General features: G+C 39.0%; 2 protein-coding genes across 3 annotated transcripts; both read right to left on the bottom strand.

Moving 5' to 3' along the window:
- Positions 1 to 4,200: 4,200 nt before the first annotated feature.
- Positions 4,201 to 7,689, bottom strand: LOC130920743 (uncharacterized). Of its 2 annotated transcripts, XM_057844153.1 has the most exons (4): positions 6,126 to 7,689; positions 5,912 to 5,989; positions 5,189 to 5,314; positions 4,201 to 4,971 (listed from the first exon to the last, which is right to left on the bottom strand). In XM_057844153.1, exons 1-4 carry the CDS (start codon positions 7,468 to 7,470, stop codon positions 4,757 to 4,759), a joined length of 1,764 nt encoding a protein of 587 aa, XP_057700136.1. In that variant the 5' UTR covers positions 7,471 to 7,689; the 3' UTR covers positions 4,201 to 4,756. The 2 variants fall into 2 exon arrangements, with proteins under 2 accessions (XP_057700136.1, XP_057700137.1); XM_057844154.1 differs by lacking the exon at positions 5,912 to 5,989.
- Positions 7,629 to 12,407, bottom strand: LOC130921083 (uncharacterized). The gene is made up of 6 exons (XM_057844726.1): positions 12,230 to 12,407; positions 11,620 to 11,709; positions 8,630 to 8,683; positions 8,335 to 8,520; positions 7,822 to 8,262; positions 7,629 to 7,703 (listed from the first exon to the last, which is right to left on the bottom strand). Exons 1-6 carry the CDS (start codon positions 12,233 to 12,235, stop codon positions 7,629 to 7,631), a joined length of 852 nt encoding a protein of 283 aa, XP_057700709.1. The 5' UTR covers positions 12,236 to 12,407.
- Between the last annotated feature and the right edge of the window lie 6,554 nt (positions 12,408 to 18,961).

The following is an 18,961-nucleotide window of genomic DNA, read 5'->3' as shown; positions in this document are numbered from 1 at the left end:
CGGTGGCGCCATAAGACTGTCATTAGACAATCATAATTATGAGCATTAATGAATGTTTATAACAGATGTCCTTTCGTGTTATACGGCAGCGTATCTCACTTTTGAATGGATGTAAAAGATCCAAGCTGGACATAAATGGAGTTAGTGACATAATTTGCCGGATGACACCAAATGACACCTGTCATAAGCAGTCATTGATGCTCATGACCGTGTCAAGTATTATCATGACAGTGCTATTAATCTTAAGATGCTGCTGTAAAAAAAAAAAAAAAAAGTGTTACCTATTAACCGAAATGAATCACCAAATAAGCCATACTGTACATTAAGACGCAGGATTCAAAATGAGGGAAAAAAAGTAGCGGCCTGTAGTCCGAAAACAAGCAAAGAGCAGGGAGAGGGAGGGAGAGTGAGACTACGCGATCGACTCGGGACAGCTCATCTGTATTTTGTATTTCTGTATTTTTTTATTATTTTTTTTATTTAAAAACAATCGACGATGGACTGAGGGCGCAAAGTTTGAATAGTGAAGTAGTGAGGAATCACTCAATAAAATACAATCCCTCCTCTCACACACCAGACAAAAGCTGTTTCACATTTTTGGATGGACTTCAACATTCATTCATTAGATTTTTAAATCCTTTGAAGCACCGTTACCCCAACAATTCTTAAAGAGTCTTCCTTGGTCAGAAAGGTCTATTCAACTCCGGTAAGCTTTCCTTCAACACACCAAGATGTGAGTGAAAATGGAAGAACCTGACACATACGAACATCAATCCTAAAGTTCTAGCCTCAGTATCGTCATGACCTTGGCTTGGAATGACATCTATTTGCTGGCTGGCTGCACACATCTTTTTTGCAAATTGCATGGGCCAGGCTAATTTGTTTTTATGCACGTTTAGTCAAGAATGTGATGCCACGTTAGCTTTTGGGAGCGCCGCCAACGTGGCTTGAGGATCTGAGTGACAGACAGAAACAGGGTGATTGAGAGTGATTGTTCTGCCAGTTGTTTTGATGTATGAAAAGAAAAAGCCACTGAACGCAACCTGCAATGGGTTCACGGACACATAGAAGTCCTTCTGGGACTACCTAAAGCTGAATATTATCATCTGTACATGGAAATAAGCAATGACCATTCAAGCTTAAATGTGAGAAAGATGACAGATTGCAGAAGAAAGTCGTTTGAAACTCCTTTCAGTCAACCAGCACCATAACTCACCTTAAACATGAATTATTATAATATTATATTATGGTATGTTATAGAAAACATATGTGCCTGAAAAGAAAGGATACTTGTTAACCTAAATGCAGTGCATTTGCTGGTCACATCAGCAAAACAATTTCATGCTTTTAATAAACTAACATAAATGCTGTTCATCAAAGACAATATTTACATTGTTGAATTGACCACTATGCGTCAGGAAACCTGAAGCTGTTGTTGCATTATGGGTGGGAGCACAACAATGAGGCCTAGCTTCAGCTTGGTAAGTTCATTAAAACATTAAAAGAACTGGTGGCATGCAGTGCACCAAAATTTAAATCAAATTGACTTGATGTTAAACATTTGTGACCCACGCGCGCGCAAATTTAATGCAAATGAGTGACGAAAGATCATGGTCGTAAGCGGCCATGATTGACAATCCTTAGAAAATAGTCTAATTTTGCAGCATCGAAATGATAGGTGATGAAGATTGGTTGCATAAAGATATCTTTTTACAAGGAGCCAAAATCCCTTGCTGGCAGTAGCTGTGCTTCGCCCCCACAGTCACCCACAAGTCCTCCCGACAAGCGGCCATCCTCACATTACGTGACAGAAATAGTCTCCATGACCTGCACATATACATTCAGCAGGGTGCAGGTTCATATATTCAGTCATATATCGTCCTTAACCCCAGATGTGTTCTTTTTCACACACTCTGCACATACTCACTGGACAACACAGAATGTTGAGGTGAAAAGGTCCCTGAACAGATACGGACCCCTGCTCTCTTTCACTTGCTTTCACTCACTCACACACACACACACACACACACACAGCCTTGTTTTTCTGTCATTGTAGGGACACCCGACAAGACCGTGCATTATGGGGACCACCCTTTCTGAATGTCGTAGAGCAATGAAAAAAATCAGGGAGCATCCCCAAAAGTTGCACAATGCAAAAATCACTTTAAATTTCCATTTAGACAAAGTATAGAGGCATCGACCTGACTACAGACCGACTTGTGGGGACATTTTTTCGTTTTCGTCAATTATGGGGTCAATAACTATACACAATACCTGATTTTTATCCCTTCCTGGGTACCGCATACACAAACCTCAGATCATACCTACTTCTGGGGTCAGTAACTTTACACACTGACCGTTTTTTCCAGTCTTCTTGGTACCACTGACACAAACGTCAGATCATACCTTCTTCTGGGGTCAGTAACTATGCACACTATCTGTTTTTCTCCCTTCCTGGGTACCAGTTAGAAAAACGTCAGATCATACCTACTTCTGGGGACAGTAATAATGCCCACCACCCACACAAATGTCAGATCATTGCGACTTTGTGGAACCACTCTATGTCACCCGAAGAACATGCCGTAAAACTACTAATTGACCAAGTAGTATTTGGTGTAAGTTTCTTTTATATGTGCATTTTCTTCAGTGACCATTGATGTGTCAGAACTGACACATAATAATATTTTAATGGAATGTGCCTTAAAACATATTTTTTTCCTTTTGGCATTAAGTTATTCTTTGTCTTGGACTTCTGATATTCAATTTTTGTTGTAACTTTGCACAGGTTGTTCTAGTATTGCTCAAATAAATCACTGCATAGCCATATAAGAACTACAGTGATCCCTCGCTACATCGCGCTCTCAGTCCATCACTGATATTTTTTTTCAATTTGGAAAAAAAATAAAAAATGCAGGATTATATACAGATATGCCATCCGATCATGCACAGCCTCTCACACTCCCTCTTGAAGCTTTTTCTCACCAGGCAGCTGCAGCTTGTTAAAATTAACGATGAGTGACATGGGAGCTGCTTTGAAGTGCCCAGACAACTACCTTTCAAAGGCCGCCGCCTCGTTTAAATTTTTTAAACACTGGCTGTAGTCACTATGGCAACTCATTGTGTTGTGTGCAGTTCTAAACAGCAAGTTGATTTGAGAGGACTCAGTCAATGAAAAATTTAAAGAATTATACTGTTATAGTTAATTATACTCTTTCCAATGCTAAATCTGAGTGAAATCATTGAACACACACAAAAAAATTATATGTTTTTTTTGTATGTAAATAAGCTACACATCTACTTTGCGGATTTCGATTATCGGGGGGGGGGGGGGGGGGCTCCCCATTAACCACGAAAAACGAGGGATCATTGGATATCACTGCATTAATTACGATACATTTACAGTTTAAATTCTACCTTATGTTGGATAAAAATTTACTGGAATTTCAGACTGTACACTACGGTTCAAAAGTTTGGGGTTCAAACTTTTGTAGTGTAAACCTCACCTAACTAAGATGCAATCACCAAATTTTACAAGTAATTGGTTGTTTACATAGGCCGCACTCGACTTTTAGCCGCAGGAGTGCACTTTAGGTTGTAACACTTGACCGTAAACCGCAAGTCGAGGGGGGGGGTTATAGTTCGAAAAGTTTTAGCCAGTAACAGTGAAGTGCAACATGCACAAGGTAAGTCATCGTCTTTATTCTCTCTTAACTGCTGTATCGCTTCAAAACAAACGAAACAAGTGCAAACAGTTATAAACAAAATTATCAATGGCATATCTACCATGGTCGAGAGGTGTGAGGCAAAATCCAAAAGTCCAAACACTTTGCAATTGGGGTTCGTGCTTTTTTTGTATTTGCAAACGCTTTGCAAAAGAAAAGAAGCACGAATGCAACCTGCCACAACACGATCCCCAATTTCTAAAGCGCAATTGCAAACTGGTAAAAGCACGAACCCCAATTGCCACAGTACAACTTCAAAAGGATGACACGGAAGCTAAAAAATTTAAAAAAAAAAAAAAAAGGACGACACTTCGCATATTGCTATATGTGCTTTGTGACCATCTCTACAGACCTCCGTGAAGCCGCCCCCATCAGTCGCAAATTTATATGAAAATGTCAATCATTTGAGCTGTAAATTTTTATTTATATATATTTAGATATTAATTTCCAGTGAGAATGTCATAACTCCCATGGCTCACGGAGCGTATCAAGTCTCTCAATAACGGGGGTGTCAATAACGAGCAGAAACGAATTCGGGTCCATTTTGTAGTGAATGGGGGGGCTGTAGATTTGAATTTCAAGTGATGACGTCACTCTCACCTCCTCATTTACCGCAAAATGGACCAGAAGTGCCATTCGTTCCTGATACGTTCGTGCTAGTTGTTTGGACAGCCCTCTGTTATTGAGAGTTGCTGAGCTCCCTCAGCCATGGGAGTTATGACGTCCTCACTCGAAATTAATATCTCAATATCTATAAAACGATCGCAGCACAAACGACAAATTTTTACAGCACAAACAATTGACACAATTTTTTAAATCAAAATGGGAGGTTGATTGACCTCAAACCTATAATAGAGTTATAAATATCGCAACAATAGCAGGACAAAAAAAAAAACGTAGCACAAACTATTGCCATCATTCTTATATAAATTTTCGTCTGATGGGGGGGGTAACTTCACGGAGGTCTGTAGAGATGGTCACAAAGCACATATAGCAATATAAAAAGGGTCACCGTATATATCCCCTACATCCCCCTAAACTCTCCTTTTGAGAGCTGTGATCCTGTTTTTAATGTAAAATTTTACTGCTGACCAATTCCTGTTTTTGAGTGCTACTTTTTCCTTTTTAAGGCAGTCCTCGCAGTCGCTCTTCCGTGGAACACGGCAGGTAGTGATGAATGACATCATATGCTTCTCAACAGCCAGGACCTCCTCTTTCTTCCATGGCTTCTTTTTAACCGGTTGTCGACCTTACAAAAACAAACATTCATCATTAAATTTGTTTCAAATTAGTCGAGTCATTTAGTCCATGATACCCTGTTCTAAATATGGCGGTTGCGTAGTGCACAGTCAACTAGCACATCACAATATCATTTCCAAAATGAATTTAAAAAATATATAACTGAAAAGTTAGAGAAATAAACATTAAAATCAACATTTTAAAAAAATCTCATGAAACTTGCTTACCTTTTCCTTTTTTGGGTGACTTTTGTTTCCGTTTGGTGGACTGAGGTTTGGGTATCTGCTGAGGAGATGGTCCATCAACGTGCAATTCTGATGGATCATCTCTTTCATTAGGGGTCACGTTACTCTCTACAAAATAAAAGCAAGATATTATATATTGTAAAACAAAGCAACACACAACCTACTGCTAGTGTTTGATAAGCTGAACGAGTTGGCACTTTGAAGGCAGCGCTCCCAAGCTTCTCTGGCAAGATCAAAGACACAACGCCTTCCAAACATCCTTAACTTTAACAAGCAAACGCCAGCTGCACTGTCTGACCAAGAAATGTAGCAGGAGGGAGATTGAGAGGCTGTACGCGCATGAAGCAGAAAATGTTAAAAAGCGGATCCTGTTCACCTGATTCTGATCCTCTGAAAATGGCGCGATCGGATTGGGACATCCCTAGTTTCAAATTGATTTGTTTGATATCGACCGGTCGGATTTAAAAAAGGCAGATACCGATATACGTCAAATTTTCAAATATCAGCGCCGATAATTGGTAGGGAGATGGATAGCTGTTCTGTGGATTTATTATAAATTTGTACAGCATACATTGAGTTTTATAACAATACCAAACATGCTCCGACTGATGTAGACAGGTATTCATATCATGTAGTGCCACTAATTCAGGTTTTAGCTGAATGCAAACATCCTCAAATATCAAGATGTCTTATGTCAAATCCTACCTTCAGTCGTTGACCTGTACGCTTCATCAGGTTCGCTTTCAGGGTCACTGTTGGAATCACTATCAGTGTGCACATTCTCTGTATGGGAATGAACGAGAATGTCCATTGCTTTTAGATTTTAAATGGTGCAGAAATGCTCGAAAATAATGAAACAGTGCATTCTTTCAACAGTAGACGATAGATGAAAAAATAATTTTTTATAAATATATATTACCCTCAGGATCAATGCTTATGTCATCCAAGGACTTGCCCTTGAAATCCTTCAGACGTCCTTTTTCCAGGGCCAGAAGTACTTTGCTTATTTTAGCAAGCTGGAGAGTACCCTCAGGAAGCCTGTAAAACTGCCGATGTACTCTTATATCGTGACCAAGGAAACCAGCTAGCTGGTCCAACTCCGTGTTGCTAAGGTTCAGAACTTGTGAGAGAGTTCCTGTTTGTTTGCGAAGCTTTGTTGAGGTGAGACTCTCGGGACTTTTTGCGCCACAGGCCTGGGCATAATATCTTAGAGAGTCAGAACCTCTGTAGCATGTCAAAGCAAATGGTCTTGCAAACAGGTATCCATTTTCCTGAGGAACCCCACATTCTTGCCGTTTGCTGGTAAGTAAGTCCAAGGTGTGCTGCATTGCTGGGGTTAGAAGCACAGGAACCTTTCTTCCTCTTTTCCCCCTGATCTCGATCCGTCTGAAATGTTGGCATAGTTTCTTTTCAAGAGATGTCAGGGCTTCCAAAATGTCATCCTGAAGGTCTGTAGTATTGTTAGACAAGTATGCAGTCATTGGCATCTTAGACACCTCTCCAGCTCTTCGTCGGTTAAAAAGAATGACCTGCGTCAATGTGACCTTGGCCAGCTGTGACCACGACTGAGCGGAGATCTCGGTTGATAGTTTAGCGCTGAAATGCTTCTGTTTCTCATCCAAATAACAGTGGAGGGTTTGGACATCCTTGGTGAAAGGAAGTAGTTGAGGCTGGTTCCACCTGGATTCGTGCAGTGTCCTCAGCGATGCAGCTGAAATATTTTCGTTCCAGCGTGTTTCATACACTTTGCGAAATGTGCGAGCTTCTTTGGCAGCACTGTAGTCTTTTTGTAAATTGGCACGACTTTCAACAAGCATTGATATCTTCGTAAGGCTGTATCCAATTTTGAGAGCAAGACTTGGACGCTTGTAAGCACCGGTTCTGCCATCATAGCCTGCCAGCTCTTTTACAGCCTGGACAACATTTATGAAATTGGATGGTTGAATGTGTTCTTGTATTGTCTTCATTGAAGTCATTTTTCTAGAACAAAGCAGAAGTCGTCCAAGTTCTCTTAATTTCTGCCTAATATATTCATGTTTGTCTGGATCATGCCCCAGTCGGTTGTAAAGATGGTCACCGTACTCCAAGATACAGATGTCTTTTTTAACTGCTGATGAAACATCATCTTGGACCATGTTGCTTAACAGTTTCCATAAGTCCTGCTTGACATCAGGTGGAGCAAGCGTACTAAATGCACACAGGGCCTGGACACGGGTTTTACCTGGCCTGTGAGGTTCACAGGGCCTCAGCTTGCAAATTGCCATGTGTTTCCAAAGGAGTTTTCTGGCGAAAAATCCTTGACAATAGGCACAATGTAAGAAATCCTGTGCATTTGAATCATGTCTTGGCTGCTTGCGAGGAACAAGGTTACCCACCCCAGAATTTAGGACATCAACATTGTGGGCAAAGTTACCCCTGTTTCTCAGCTGTTCCAGATGGAGCCGCCTTTCTTTGGAGCCTTTGTTGAAAGCAAAAGCCTGTGCAACCTCTGACTCATCTGAATGTGCCCGCTCTAGATGCCTCGCAAATTTTACAACTCCCAGCTTGCAGTAAAAACAGTACTGTTTCTTATTGTAACATCTTGACCCGTTGTTTTTTTTGCTTGCAGCAAGTACGCAAAGTCGACCACCAGAATTTTTATTTGTAAGAAGAGAAGAGGAACTATCAGGAGAAATTTGATCCTGGTCAAAATCCATCGTTGAATTCTTTAAAGGAGAAGCAACATCACCTACTCCACTCTGGTTTATTGAGTCAGCCTGACTGGATGGTGGGGAGTGATGATGCACACTTTTCAAACATTTCCTTTCACGCATCGAACCAGAGCTACTCCTCCTAACAGGTGGACGCCCTCTTTTAACAGATGGCATCGAGGAGGCTTTTGATGTATTTGTAAGGTGAGACAAATCTTTGATGATATCCTTCTTAAAGAGAGAGTCGACACATTGCAAACCTTCACTCGCATCTGATTCCTCACTTGTGCCTGGAATATATTCATCTCCACTGTCCTCTGAGGTGGAGTAAAGAAGCTCTCCATTACCGTCAACTTCATTTTCCACCTAGAAAAAAAAATGTATTAATGAAAGAAGGCAGACGACCAATGAAAAGACAACACAATTCCTAATACATACCTGATATCGGCTAAGTGTGCTGTTGACCTGCATACATTTAGTTCTCCTGAGCTTTGGGATAGTACTTTGGTAAGGATTTATGGATAGCTCTTGGGATTCATCAGAATCGGAATCTGTGTAGTTAACCAAACCCATATTATGCAGGGTTTTTTTGTCCATGGGAAAAGAATGGTTTGAATCCAAGTTCTAAAGAACAAAGAAACCGTGATTTGCTGAATACTGTCACAGAGGTAAGAGGTCTACACACAAATATCAAAAACGGTATATATCAAACACTGAAAAACGACAATAGTACCTTCATTTCTGACTTCGCAGGTCCTAGAGAGGAATGCTCAGTGGTGCTTGAGATCTAAAATTCAGGAGATTCACTTAAATTCAACTGTACGTCCTGTCAACAAGTTGAGATTTAGGTTGACAATATTTACAGTGAGGAGCAGAAGTATTTGCACCCCTTGTGATTTTGCAAGTTCATCCACTTACAAAATAGGTAGAGGTCTGATATTTCAATCATAGATGCATTTCCACTTATACAGACAATCTAAAAAAATCCGGAACTCACTTTGTATAATTTTTTAATTTATTTGTAATTTATTGGGGTTCATAAGTATTTGTACCCCTGAGAATCATCAATATTTCTGACTAGAGCAGTCCCGACTAGTCGACGTTGTCAACGTCATCGATGACGTAAATGCGTCGACGGGCAAAACACACCGTCGACGGGTAATGACGGGTTAAAAAAAATTACATACGAATAAAGTTTAGAATGGCGGGCGCTCGCGATGCAAGCGGTTGTTACTGGCACCTCCAAGGGGGCCGCTGTTATTTCAATGTGACCGGCATTGTCAAAATGAGCAAATAGGAAGAAAGTGGGCGAGCGAGAGAGAGGGAGCGCGATCGGTGGTCAATAAAAGTATCTATAAAGAGCCATCCGACGCCTCTCAGTGTTTTTATGCACGCCGCCGCCTTCCTGAGGAGTAAATCGGACGAACCGACGACAACGAGCCAAGTGAATCGCTGGTTCACTCGTCATTACGGCGAGGAGTTAAAAACACCGCCAATTACCAAAAAGGGCAGAATTGGTAACACGTGAAAGCGGCATAAAGCCAAAAAAGCGGACCAGAATAGCCAGAGCCTGAAACTATTTCAAGGAAAATATGGAGGGTGATACCGTGTGTACTCTTTGCTAAGCTGAGCTTGCATACCACGGTAGCACGTCGGCTATGAACGAACACTTGAAGCGCCGTCATCCAAGTGTAATTTTAAGAAACAACAAGCTAGCAGATTGTAAATCCATACAATTTAACAATTTTTTAAAAATAAGTTGCCTTTATGTGCGTTCTATCAACGTGTATTTTATTTAATAAAATAAATAATATATGCGTATATAATGTATAACATTTTTTAAAATTATTATTAAATTTATTAGGATCACGGAAGCTCCCACTTGGGGAAAATATATACATATATCCTGTATATACATAATATAATAAAAATATATATGGAAACAGCACTGGCCTGCTTACTGTAATCCAAGACTGCACTAATGTTAGTTACTTTATATTATGAAGTATTATTGTGTATATACATACAGTATAGTAGTATACTATAAAATTAATACTATACATTTCATTTTTGTTACTGTGAATATGTGTGCCTTTCATTCAAAATAATTGTGGTAATATTTCAGTGTGCCCTCTACTTTATTGATTTTCAGGTTAAAACCAAGTTGACCAGTTTTTCCCCTCACTTAAAAATGCAGAATGCACACCAGAAAAAGCGTCTGAACTCACACAATGTATTCTGAAAATGGTTGTCCGGGACATTGCAATTCATTTTAACATTTAGAACACTATAGACAATGGCATACCACAAAAAGAGTAAGAATTGTTTTGACTCCTGTTAAAGAGGTGAAATCACAGTGTTTCTGTTTGCATTTTTTTTTTTTTTTTTTGCACTAGACTCCTGTTAAAGAGGTGAAATCACAGTGTTTGTTTGCATTTTTTTTTTTTTTGCACTAGTTAATTCTAGCAGCATTTGACCTCATTGTTTGTGATTTATTATTGATATTTATGTTATGTATTTATACGTTAATAAAGAATTTAGGTGTTCCAAAATGTTTTTTGTGGATTAATAAGCTTCTACAAAAAATTCATTAATAAAGTAGTAAAAAAATATATATATATATATATTATTAGATTAGTCGACTAATCGTAAAAATAGTTGGCTGACTAATCAAGAGGAAATTAGTCATTTGGGACAGCCCTAGTTATGACACTTAAAGAGTTGTCAGTCTACCTTAAAAAAAAAAAAAAAGTCCACATTAACCCCATGAGAAACCACCCACGCACCACCTGATCTTCCAACATGACAATGATCCAAAACCCACAGCCAAGCTGACCGAGGAGTGGCTGGGTAAAGAGCATATCAAGGTTCTGGAGTGCCAAGCCAGTCTCCATATCTCAACCTAATAGAAAATCTTTGGATGGAGCTGAAACTTAAAACCTATCAGATCTAGAGAAGATTTGTGTGGAGGAATGGGCCAAAATCCATGTTTCCATATGTGAAAGCATCTAGCCTCTGTAATTGCTTCTGCACTATACATTAGCACTGATTTTCTCACGGGTACAAATACTTAACCCCAGTAAATTACAATTGAATTATTGAAAAATCATACAATGTCAGTTGCGTTTTTTAAATGTATTTATTTTTTAAATTATATCTCCATAAGTGGAAATGCATCTATGATTGACAATTCAATCCTCTACCTATTTTCTTAAGGGGTGAACTTGCAAAATCACAAGGAGTGCAAATACTTCTGCACCTCACTGTATTTGCTACAGATTTTCTACCAATTTTTAAGCATTAGCAATCCATGAGAACATTTTTTTTATCAGTTTGACTGTCTCAGTATAGCTGATGCCAAGTCACTTTATCTTGAAGTATTTTATCTGTTTTGTTTGCAAATAACAGTGTTCAACAGACCCCAGGAGAGCCAGGAAGTACTAAAAGTCCCCCAAATAAACAGCTGCAGCGGCTGTTAATGTTCTAGATTATGTTGGACTAAGGCTATATACAACTTCTGTTAGTATTTCAATAAACTCATGATGAAAAAGGTTATTAAATAGTCATTTCAAACACAAAATAAATACCTTTACGGGGTCTCCACAAATATTGTAAAACCTGACACACACCCACTAAGCTGGGCTGGGCTGTACTGTATTTCAAGACTCGAACAATTGGCTGAAGTCAGACAAACTGCAGCTTTAAAGCACAAGTAATGCATACCTCCATTGCAGCATCTGTAGATTTCGGAGACTGTTGCTCTCTGGTTCTGGAGATCCCAACCTCAGTCACAGTGGAATGGCTTCCTCCAACCTATTCAAGTTCAGAATATAATTCATGAACAAACATCAAATGTATATCTCTACACATTTCAAGATTCAGCCATTTACAACAACAAAAATCCATAACTCAGTTGAATCCACTCACTATGGCCGATTCAAAAGCACTTTTACCGTGATGCATTTGATCTTTTTTTGACTACTATTTCATTCATTTCAGGTTTAATGAAAACAAAAATGTGTTAGGGACCACATCAATGCCCGACACGTCCCAAATGTCTCCCAAATTAAAAGTTGCAGCGGCTGGTATCATTGTACATTATTTCAAACTAAGAGTTAATACAACTTCTCTTTGTATTTCAATAAACACATGATGAAAAAGGTTATTAAATAGTATTTTCAACCACATAATAAATAACTTTACGGGGTCCCCACAAATATTGTAAAACCTGACACACACCTACTAAGCTGGGCTTGGGTGTACTATAATTCAAGACTCGAACAATTGGCTGAAGTCAGACAAACTGCTGCTTTAAAGCACAAGCGATGCATACCTCCATTGCAGCGTTTGTAGATTTCGGAGACTTTTGCTCTCTGGTTCTGGAGATCCCAACCTCAGAATATTTAGTCACAGTGGAATGGCTTGCCCCATCCTGATCAACAAGTTGAGAATATGATTAACATCAAATGCATATCTCTATGCATTTTAGTATTTAGCCACATAGAACAAAGAAAATCCATAACTCCACTCACTATGGCCGATTCAAAAGCACTTTTACCGTGATACATTTGTTCTTTTTTTGACTAGCATTTTATTCATTTGAGGTTTAATGAAAACAATAATGTGTTAGGGACCCCATTAGTGCCCGACATGTCCTAAACGTCTCCCAAATTAACAGCTGCAGCGGCTGGTAATGTTGTAGATTATTTCAGACTAAGGGTATATACAACTTCTGTTAGTATTTCAATAAAGACATGAAGAAAAAGGTTATTAAATAGTCATTTCAAACACAAAATAAATAACTTTACGGGGTCCCCACAAATATTGTAAAACCTGACACACACCCACTAAGCTGGGCTGGGCTGTACTGTATTTCAAGACTCGAAAAATTGGCTGAAGTCAGACAAACTGCTGCTTTAAAGCACAAGCGATGCATACCTCCATTGCAGCATCTGTAGATTTCGGAGACTGTTGCTCTCTGGTTCTGGAGATCCCAACCTCAGAATATTCAGCCACAGTGGAATGGCTTGCTCCATCCTGATCAACAAGTTGAGAATATAATTCATTAACCAACATCAAATGCATATCTCTCTGCATTTTAGCATTTAGCCACATAGAACAACATAAATCCATAACTCAGTTGAATCCACTCACTATGGCCGATTCAAAAGCACTTTTACCGTGATGCATTTGTTCTTTTTTTGACTAGCATTTTATTCATTTGAGGTTTAATGAAAACAATAATGTGTTAGGGACCACATCAGTGCCCGACATGTCCTAAACGTCTCCCATATTAAGAGCTGCAGCGGCTGGTAATGTTGTAGATTATTCCAGACGAAGGGTATATACAACTTCTGTTAGTATTTCAATAAAGACATGAAGAAAAAGGTTATTGAATAGTATTTTTAAAAACAAAATAAATAACTTTACGGGGTCCCCACAAATATTGTAAAACCTGACACACACACACTAAGCTGGGCTGGGCTGTACTGTATTTCAAGTCTCGAACAATTGCCTGAAGTCAGATAAACCACCTTTAAAGCACAAGCGATGCATACCTCCATTGCAGCGTCTGTAGATTTCGGAGACTGTTGCTCTCTGGTTCTGGAGATCCCAACCTCAGAATATTCAGTCACAGTGGAATGGCTTGCTCCATCCTGATCAACACGTTGAGAATATAATTCATTAACCAACATCAAATGCATATATCTCTGCATTTTAGGATTTAGCCACATAGAAAAACATAAATCCATAACTCAGTTGAATCCACTCACGATGGCCGATTCAAAAGCACTTTTACCGTGATGCATTTGTTCTTTTTTTGACTAGCATTTTATTCATTTGAGGTTTAATGAAAACAATAATGTGTTAGGGACCACATCAGTGCCCGACATGTCCTAAACGTCTCCCATATTAACAGCTGCAGCGGCTGGTAATGTTGTAGATTATTCCAGACGAAGGGTATATACAACTTCTGTTAGTATTTCAATAAACTCATGATGAAAAAGGTTATTAAATAGTATTTTTAAAAACAAAATAAATAACTTTACGGGGTCCCCACAAATATTGTAAAACCTGACACACACACACTAAGCTGGGCTGGGCTGTACTGTATTTCAAGTCTCGAACAATTGCCTGAAGTCAGATAAACTGCACCTTTAAAGCACAAGCGATGCGTACCTCCATTGCAGCGTCCGTAGATTTCGGAGACTGTTGCTCTCTGGTTCTGGAGATCCCAACCTCAGAATATTCAGTCACAGTGGAATGGCTTACTCCATCCTGATCAACAAGTTGAGAATATAATTCATTAACAAACATCAAATGTATATCTCTATGCATTTTAAGATTTAGCCACATACAACAACAAAAATCCATAACTCAGTTGAATCCACTCACTATGGCCGATTCAAAATCACATGTCGTGATGCATTTGTTCTTTTTTTTATTTCTATTTCATTCATTTGAGGTTTAATGAAAACAAAAATGTGTTAGGAACCACATCAGTGCCCGACACGTCCTAAACGTCTCCCAAATCAACAGCTGCAGCGCCTGGTAATGTTGTAGATTATTTCAGACTAAGGGTATATACAACTTCTGTTAGTATTTCAATAAACTCATGATGAAAAGGTTATTAAATAGTCATTCCAAACACAAAATAAATAACTTTACGGGGTCCCCACAAATATTGTAAAACCTGACACACACCCACTAAGCTGGGCTGGGCTGTACTGTATTTCAAGACTCGAAAAATTGGCTGAAGTCAGACAAACTGCTGCTTTAAAGCACAAGCGATGCATACCTCCATTGCAGCATCTGTAGATTTCGGAGACTGTTGCTCTCTGGTTCTGGAGATCCCAACCTCAGAATATTCAGCCACAGTGGAATGGCTTGCTCCATCCTGATCAACAAGTTGAGAATATAATTCATTAACCAACATCAAATGCATATCTCTCTGCATTTTAGCATTTAGCCACATAGAACAACATAAATCCATAACTCAGTTGAATCCACTCACTATGGCCGATTCAAAATCACATGTCGTGATGCATTTGTTCTTTTTTTTATTTCTATTTCATTCATTTGAGGTTTAATGAAAACAAAAATGTGTTAGGGACCACATCAGTGCCCGGCACGTCCTAAACGTCTCCCAAATCAACAGCTGCAGCGCCTGGTAATGTTGTAGATTATTTCAGACTAAGGGTATATACAACTTCTGTTAGTATTTCAATAAACTCATGATGAAAAAGGTTATTAAATAGTCATTCCAAACACAAAATAAATAACTTTACGGGGTCCCCACAAATATTGTAAAACCTGACACACACCCACTAAGCTGGGCTGGGCTGTACTGTATTTCAAGACTCGAAAAATTGGCTGAAGTCAGACAAACTGCTGCTTTAAAGCACAAGCAATGCATACCTCCATTGCAGTGTCTGTAGATTTCGGAGACTGTTGCTCTCTGGTTCTGGAGATCCCAACCTCAGAATATTCAGTCACAGTGGAATGGCTTGCTCCATCCTGATCAACAAGTTGAGAATATAATTCATTAACAAACATCAAATGTATATCTCTATGCATTTTAAGATTTAGCCACATACAACAACAAAAATCCATAACTCAGTTGAATCCACTCACTATGGCCGATTCAAAATCACTTATCGTGATGCGTTTGTTCTTTTTTTGATTACTTTTTCATTCATTTGAGGTTTAATGAAAACAAAAATGTGTTAGGGACCACATTAGTGCCCGACACGTCCTAAACGTCTCCCAAATCAACAGCTGCAGCGCCTGGTAATGTTGTAGATTATTTCAGACTAAGGGTATATACAACTTCTGTTAGTATTTCAATAAACTCATGATGAAAAGGTTATTAAATAGTCATTCCAAACACAAAATAAATAACTTTACGGGGTCCCCACAAATATTGTAAAACCTGACACACACCCACTAAGCTGGGCTGGGCTGTACTGTATTTCAAGACTCGAAAAATTGGCTGAAGTCAGACAAACTGCTGCTTTAAAGCACAAGCGATGCATACCTCCATTGCAGCATCTGTAGATTTCGGAGACTGTTGCTCTCTGGTTCTGGAGATCCCAACCTCAGAATATTCAGCCACAGTGGAATGGCTTGCTCCATCCTGATCAACAAGTTGAGAATATAATTCATTAACCAACATCAAATGCATATCTCTCTGCATTTTAGCATTTAGCCACATAGAACAACATAAATCCATAACTCAGTTGAATCCACTCACTATGGCCGATTCAAAAGCACTTTTACCGTGATGCATTTGTTCTTTTTTTTATTTCTATTTCATTCATTTGAGGTTTAATGAAAACAAAAATGTGTTAGGGACCACATCAGTGCCCGGCACGTCCTAAACTTCTCCCAAATCAACAGCTGCAGCGCCTGGTAATGTTGTAGATTATTTCAGACTAAGGGTATATACAACTTCTGTTAGTATTTCAATAAACTCATGATGAAAAAGGTTATTAAATAGTCATTCCAAACACAAAATAAATAACTTTACGGGGTCCCCACAAATATTGTAAAACCTGACACACACCCACTAAGCTGGGCTGGGCTGTACTGTATTTCAAGACTCGAAAAATTGGCTGAAGTCAGACAAACTGCTGCTTTAAAGCACAAGCAATGCATACCTCCATTGCAGTGTCTGTAGATTTCGGAGACTGTTGCTCTCTGGTTCTGGAGATCCCAACCTCAGAATATTCAGTCACAGTGGAATGGCTTGCTCCATCCTGATCAACAAGTTGAGAATATAATTCATTAACAAACATCAAATGTATATCTCTATGCATTTTAAGATTTAGCCACATACAACAACAAAAATCCATAACTCAGTTGAATCCACTCACTATGGCCGATTCAAAATCACTTATCGTGATGCGTTTGTTCTTTTTTTGATTACTTTTTCATTCATTTGAGGTTTAATGAAAACAAAAATGTGTTAGGGACCACATTAGTGCCCGACACGTCCTAAACGTCTCCCAAATCAACAGCTGCAGCGCCTGGTAATGTTCTAGATTATTTCAGACTAAGGGTATATACAACTTCTGTTAGTATTTCAATAAACTCATGATGAAAAAGGTTATTAAATAGTCATTTCAAACACAAAATAAATAACTTTACGGGGTCCCCACACATTTTGTAAAACCTGACACACACCCACTAAGCTGGGCTTGGGTGTACTATATTTCAAGACTCGAACAATTGGCTGAAGTCAGACAACCTGCAGCTTTAAAGCACAAGTGATGCATACCTCCATTGCAGCATCTGTAGATTTCGGAGACTGTTGCTCTCTGGTTCTGGAGATCCCAACCTCAGAATATTCAGTCACAGTGGAATGGCTTCCTCCATCCTGATCAACAAGTTGAGAATAAAATTCATTAACAAACATCAAATGTATATCGCTACACATTTCAAGATTCAGCCATTTAACAACAACAAAAATCCATAACTCAGTTGAATCCACTCACTATGGCCGATTCAAAAGCACTTTTACCATGATGCATTTGATCTTTTTTTGACTACTATTTCATTCATTTCAGGTTTAATGAAAACAAAAATGTGTTAGGGACCACATCAGTGCCCGACACGTCCTAAACGTCTCCCAAATCAACAGCTGCAGCGCCTGGTAATGTTGTAGATTATTTCAGACTAAGGGTATATACAACTTCTGTTAGTATTTCAATAAAGACATGAAGAAAAAGGTTATTAAATAGTCATTTCAAACACAAAATAAATAACTTTACGGGGTCCCCACAAATATTGTAAAACCTGACACACACCCACTAAGCTGGGCTGGGCTGTACTGTATTTCAAGACTCGAAAAATTGGCTTAAGTCAGACAAACTGCTGCTTTAAAGCACAAGCGATGCATACCTCCATTGCAGCGTCTGTAGATTTCGGAGACTGTTGCTCTCTGGTTCTGGAGATCCCAACCTCAGAATATTCAGTCACAGTAGAATGGCTTGCTCCATCCTGATCAACAAGTTGAGAATATAATTCATTAACCAACATCAAATGCATATCTCTCTGCATTTTAGCATTTAGCCACATAGAACAACATAAATCCATAACTCAGTTGAATCCACTCACTATGGCCGATTCAAAATCACATATCGTGATGCATTTGTTCTTTTTTTAATTACTATTTCATTCATTTGAGGTTTAATGAAAACAAAAATGTGTTACGGACCACATCAGTGCCCGACACGTCCTAAACGTCTCCCAAATCAACAGCTGCAGCGCCTGGTAATGTTGTAGATTATTTCAGACTAAGGGTATATACAACTTCTGTTAGTATTTCAATAAACTCATGATGAAAAAGGTTATTAAATAGTCATTTCAAACACAAAATAAATAACTTTACGGGGTCCCCACAAATATTGTAAAACCTGACACGCACCCACTAAGCTGGGCTTGGGTGTACTATATTTCAAGACTCAAACAATTGGCTGAAGTCAGGCAAACTGCTGCTTTAAAGCACAAGCAATGCATACCTCCATTGCAGCATCTGTAGATTTCGGAGACTGTTGCTCTCTGGTTCTGGAGATCCCAACCTCAGAATATTCAGTCACAGTGGAATGGCTTCCTCCATCCTGATCAACAAGTGGAGAAGTAATATAAACCATTAACCAATATGAGACGAACTGCAGCTTTAAAGCACATGCGATGCATACCTCCATATCAGAGTCTTTAGATCTTGGAGGCTGCTCTCTGGTCCTGGAGATTTCACGCTCAGCAGTTTTCGTCACAGTTGATTGTCCTTTGTCCTGATCCGCAAATGGAGACATACAACTTCTATTGATGTGATCATGCGATAAGGAGGAAAACAACTTTTAAATTAGTTTGTGGTTAGCCTACAGTCAACCTGTTTACCATAAAATGAAATCAAACTGGAAACCCCAACATTTGAAGCTCTGTTGCAAGTTATTTTTATGTCTGATACTTATTTGACAAACCTTTTTCCTCCAAGGCCAGTCCGCTGGTCCATAGTCATAAGTTATCTCTTCACCAACATCAAGGTCTCTTAGTGCAAATA

The sequence above is a fragment of the Corythoichthys intestinalis genome, chromosome 8 (genome assembly GCF_030265065.1).
Source record: "Corythoichthys intestinalis isolate RoL2023-P3 chromosome 8, ASM3026506v1, whole genome shotgun sequence".
Lineage (NCBI taxonomy): Eukaryota > Metazoa > Chordata > Actinopteri > Syngnathiformes > Syngnathidae > Corythoichthys > Corythoichthys intestinalis.
The sequence above is the reverse complement of the archived record's forward strand: the minus strand, read 5'-3'. Positions and strand labels throughout refer to the sequence as shown.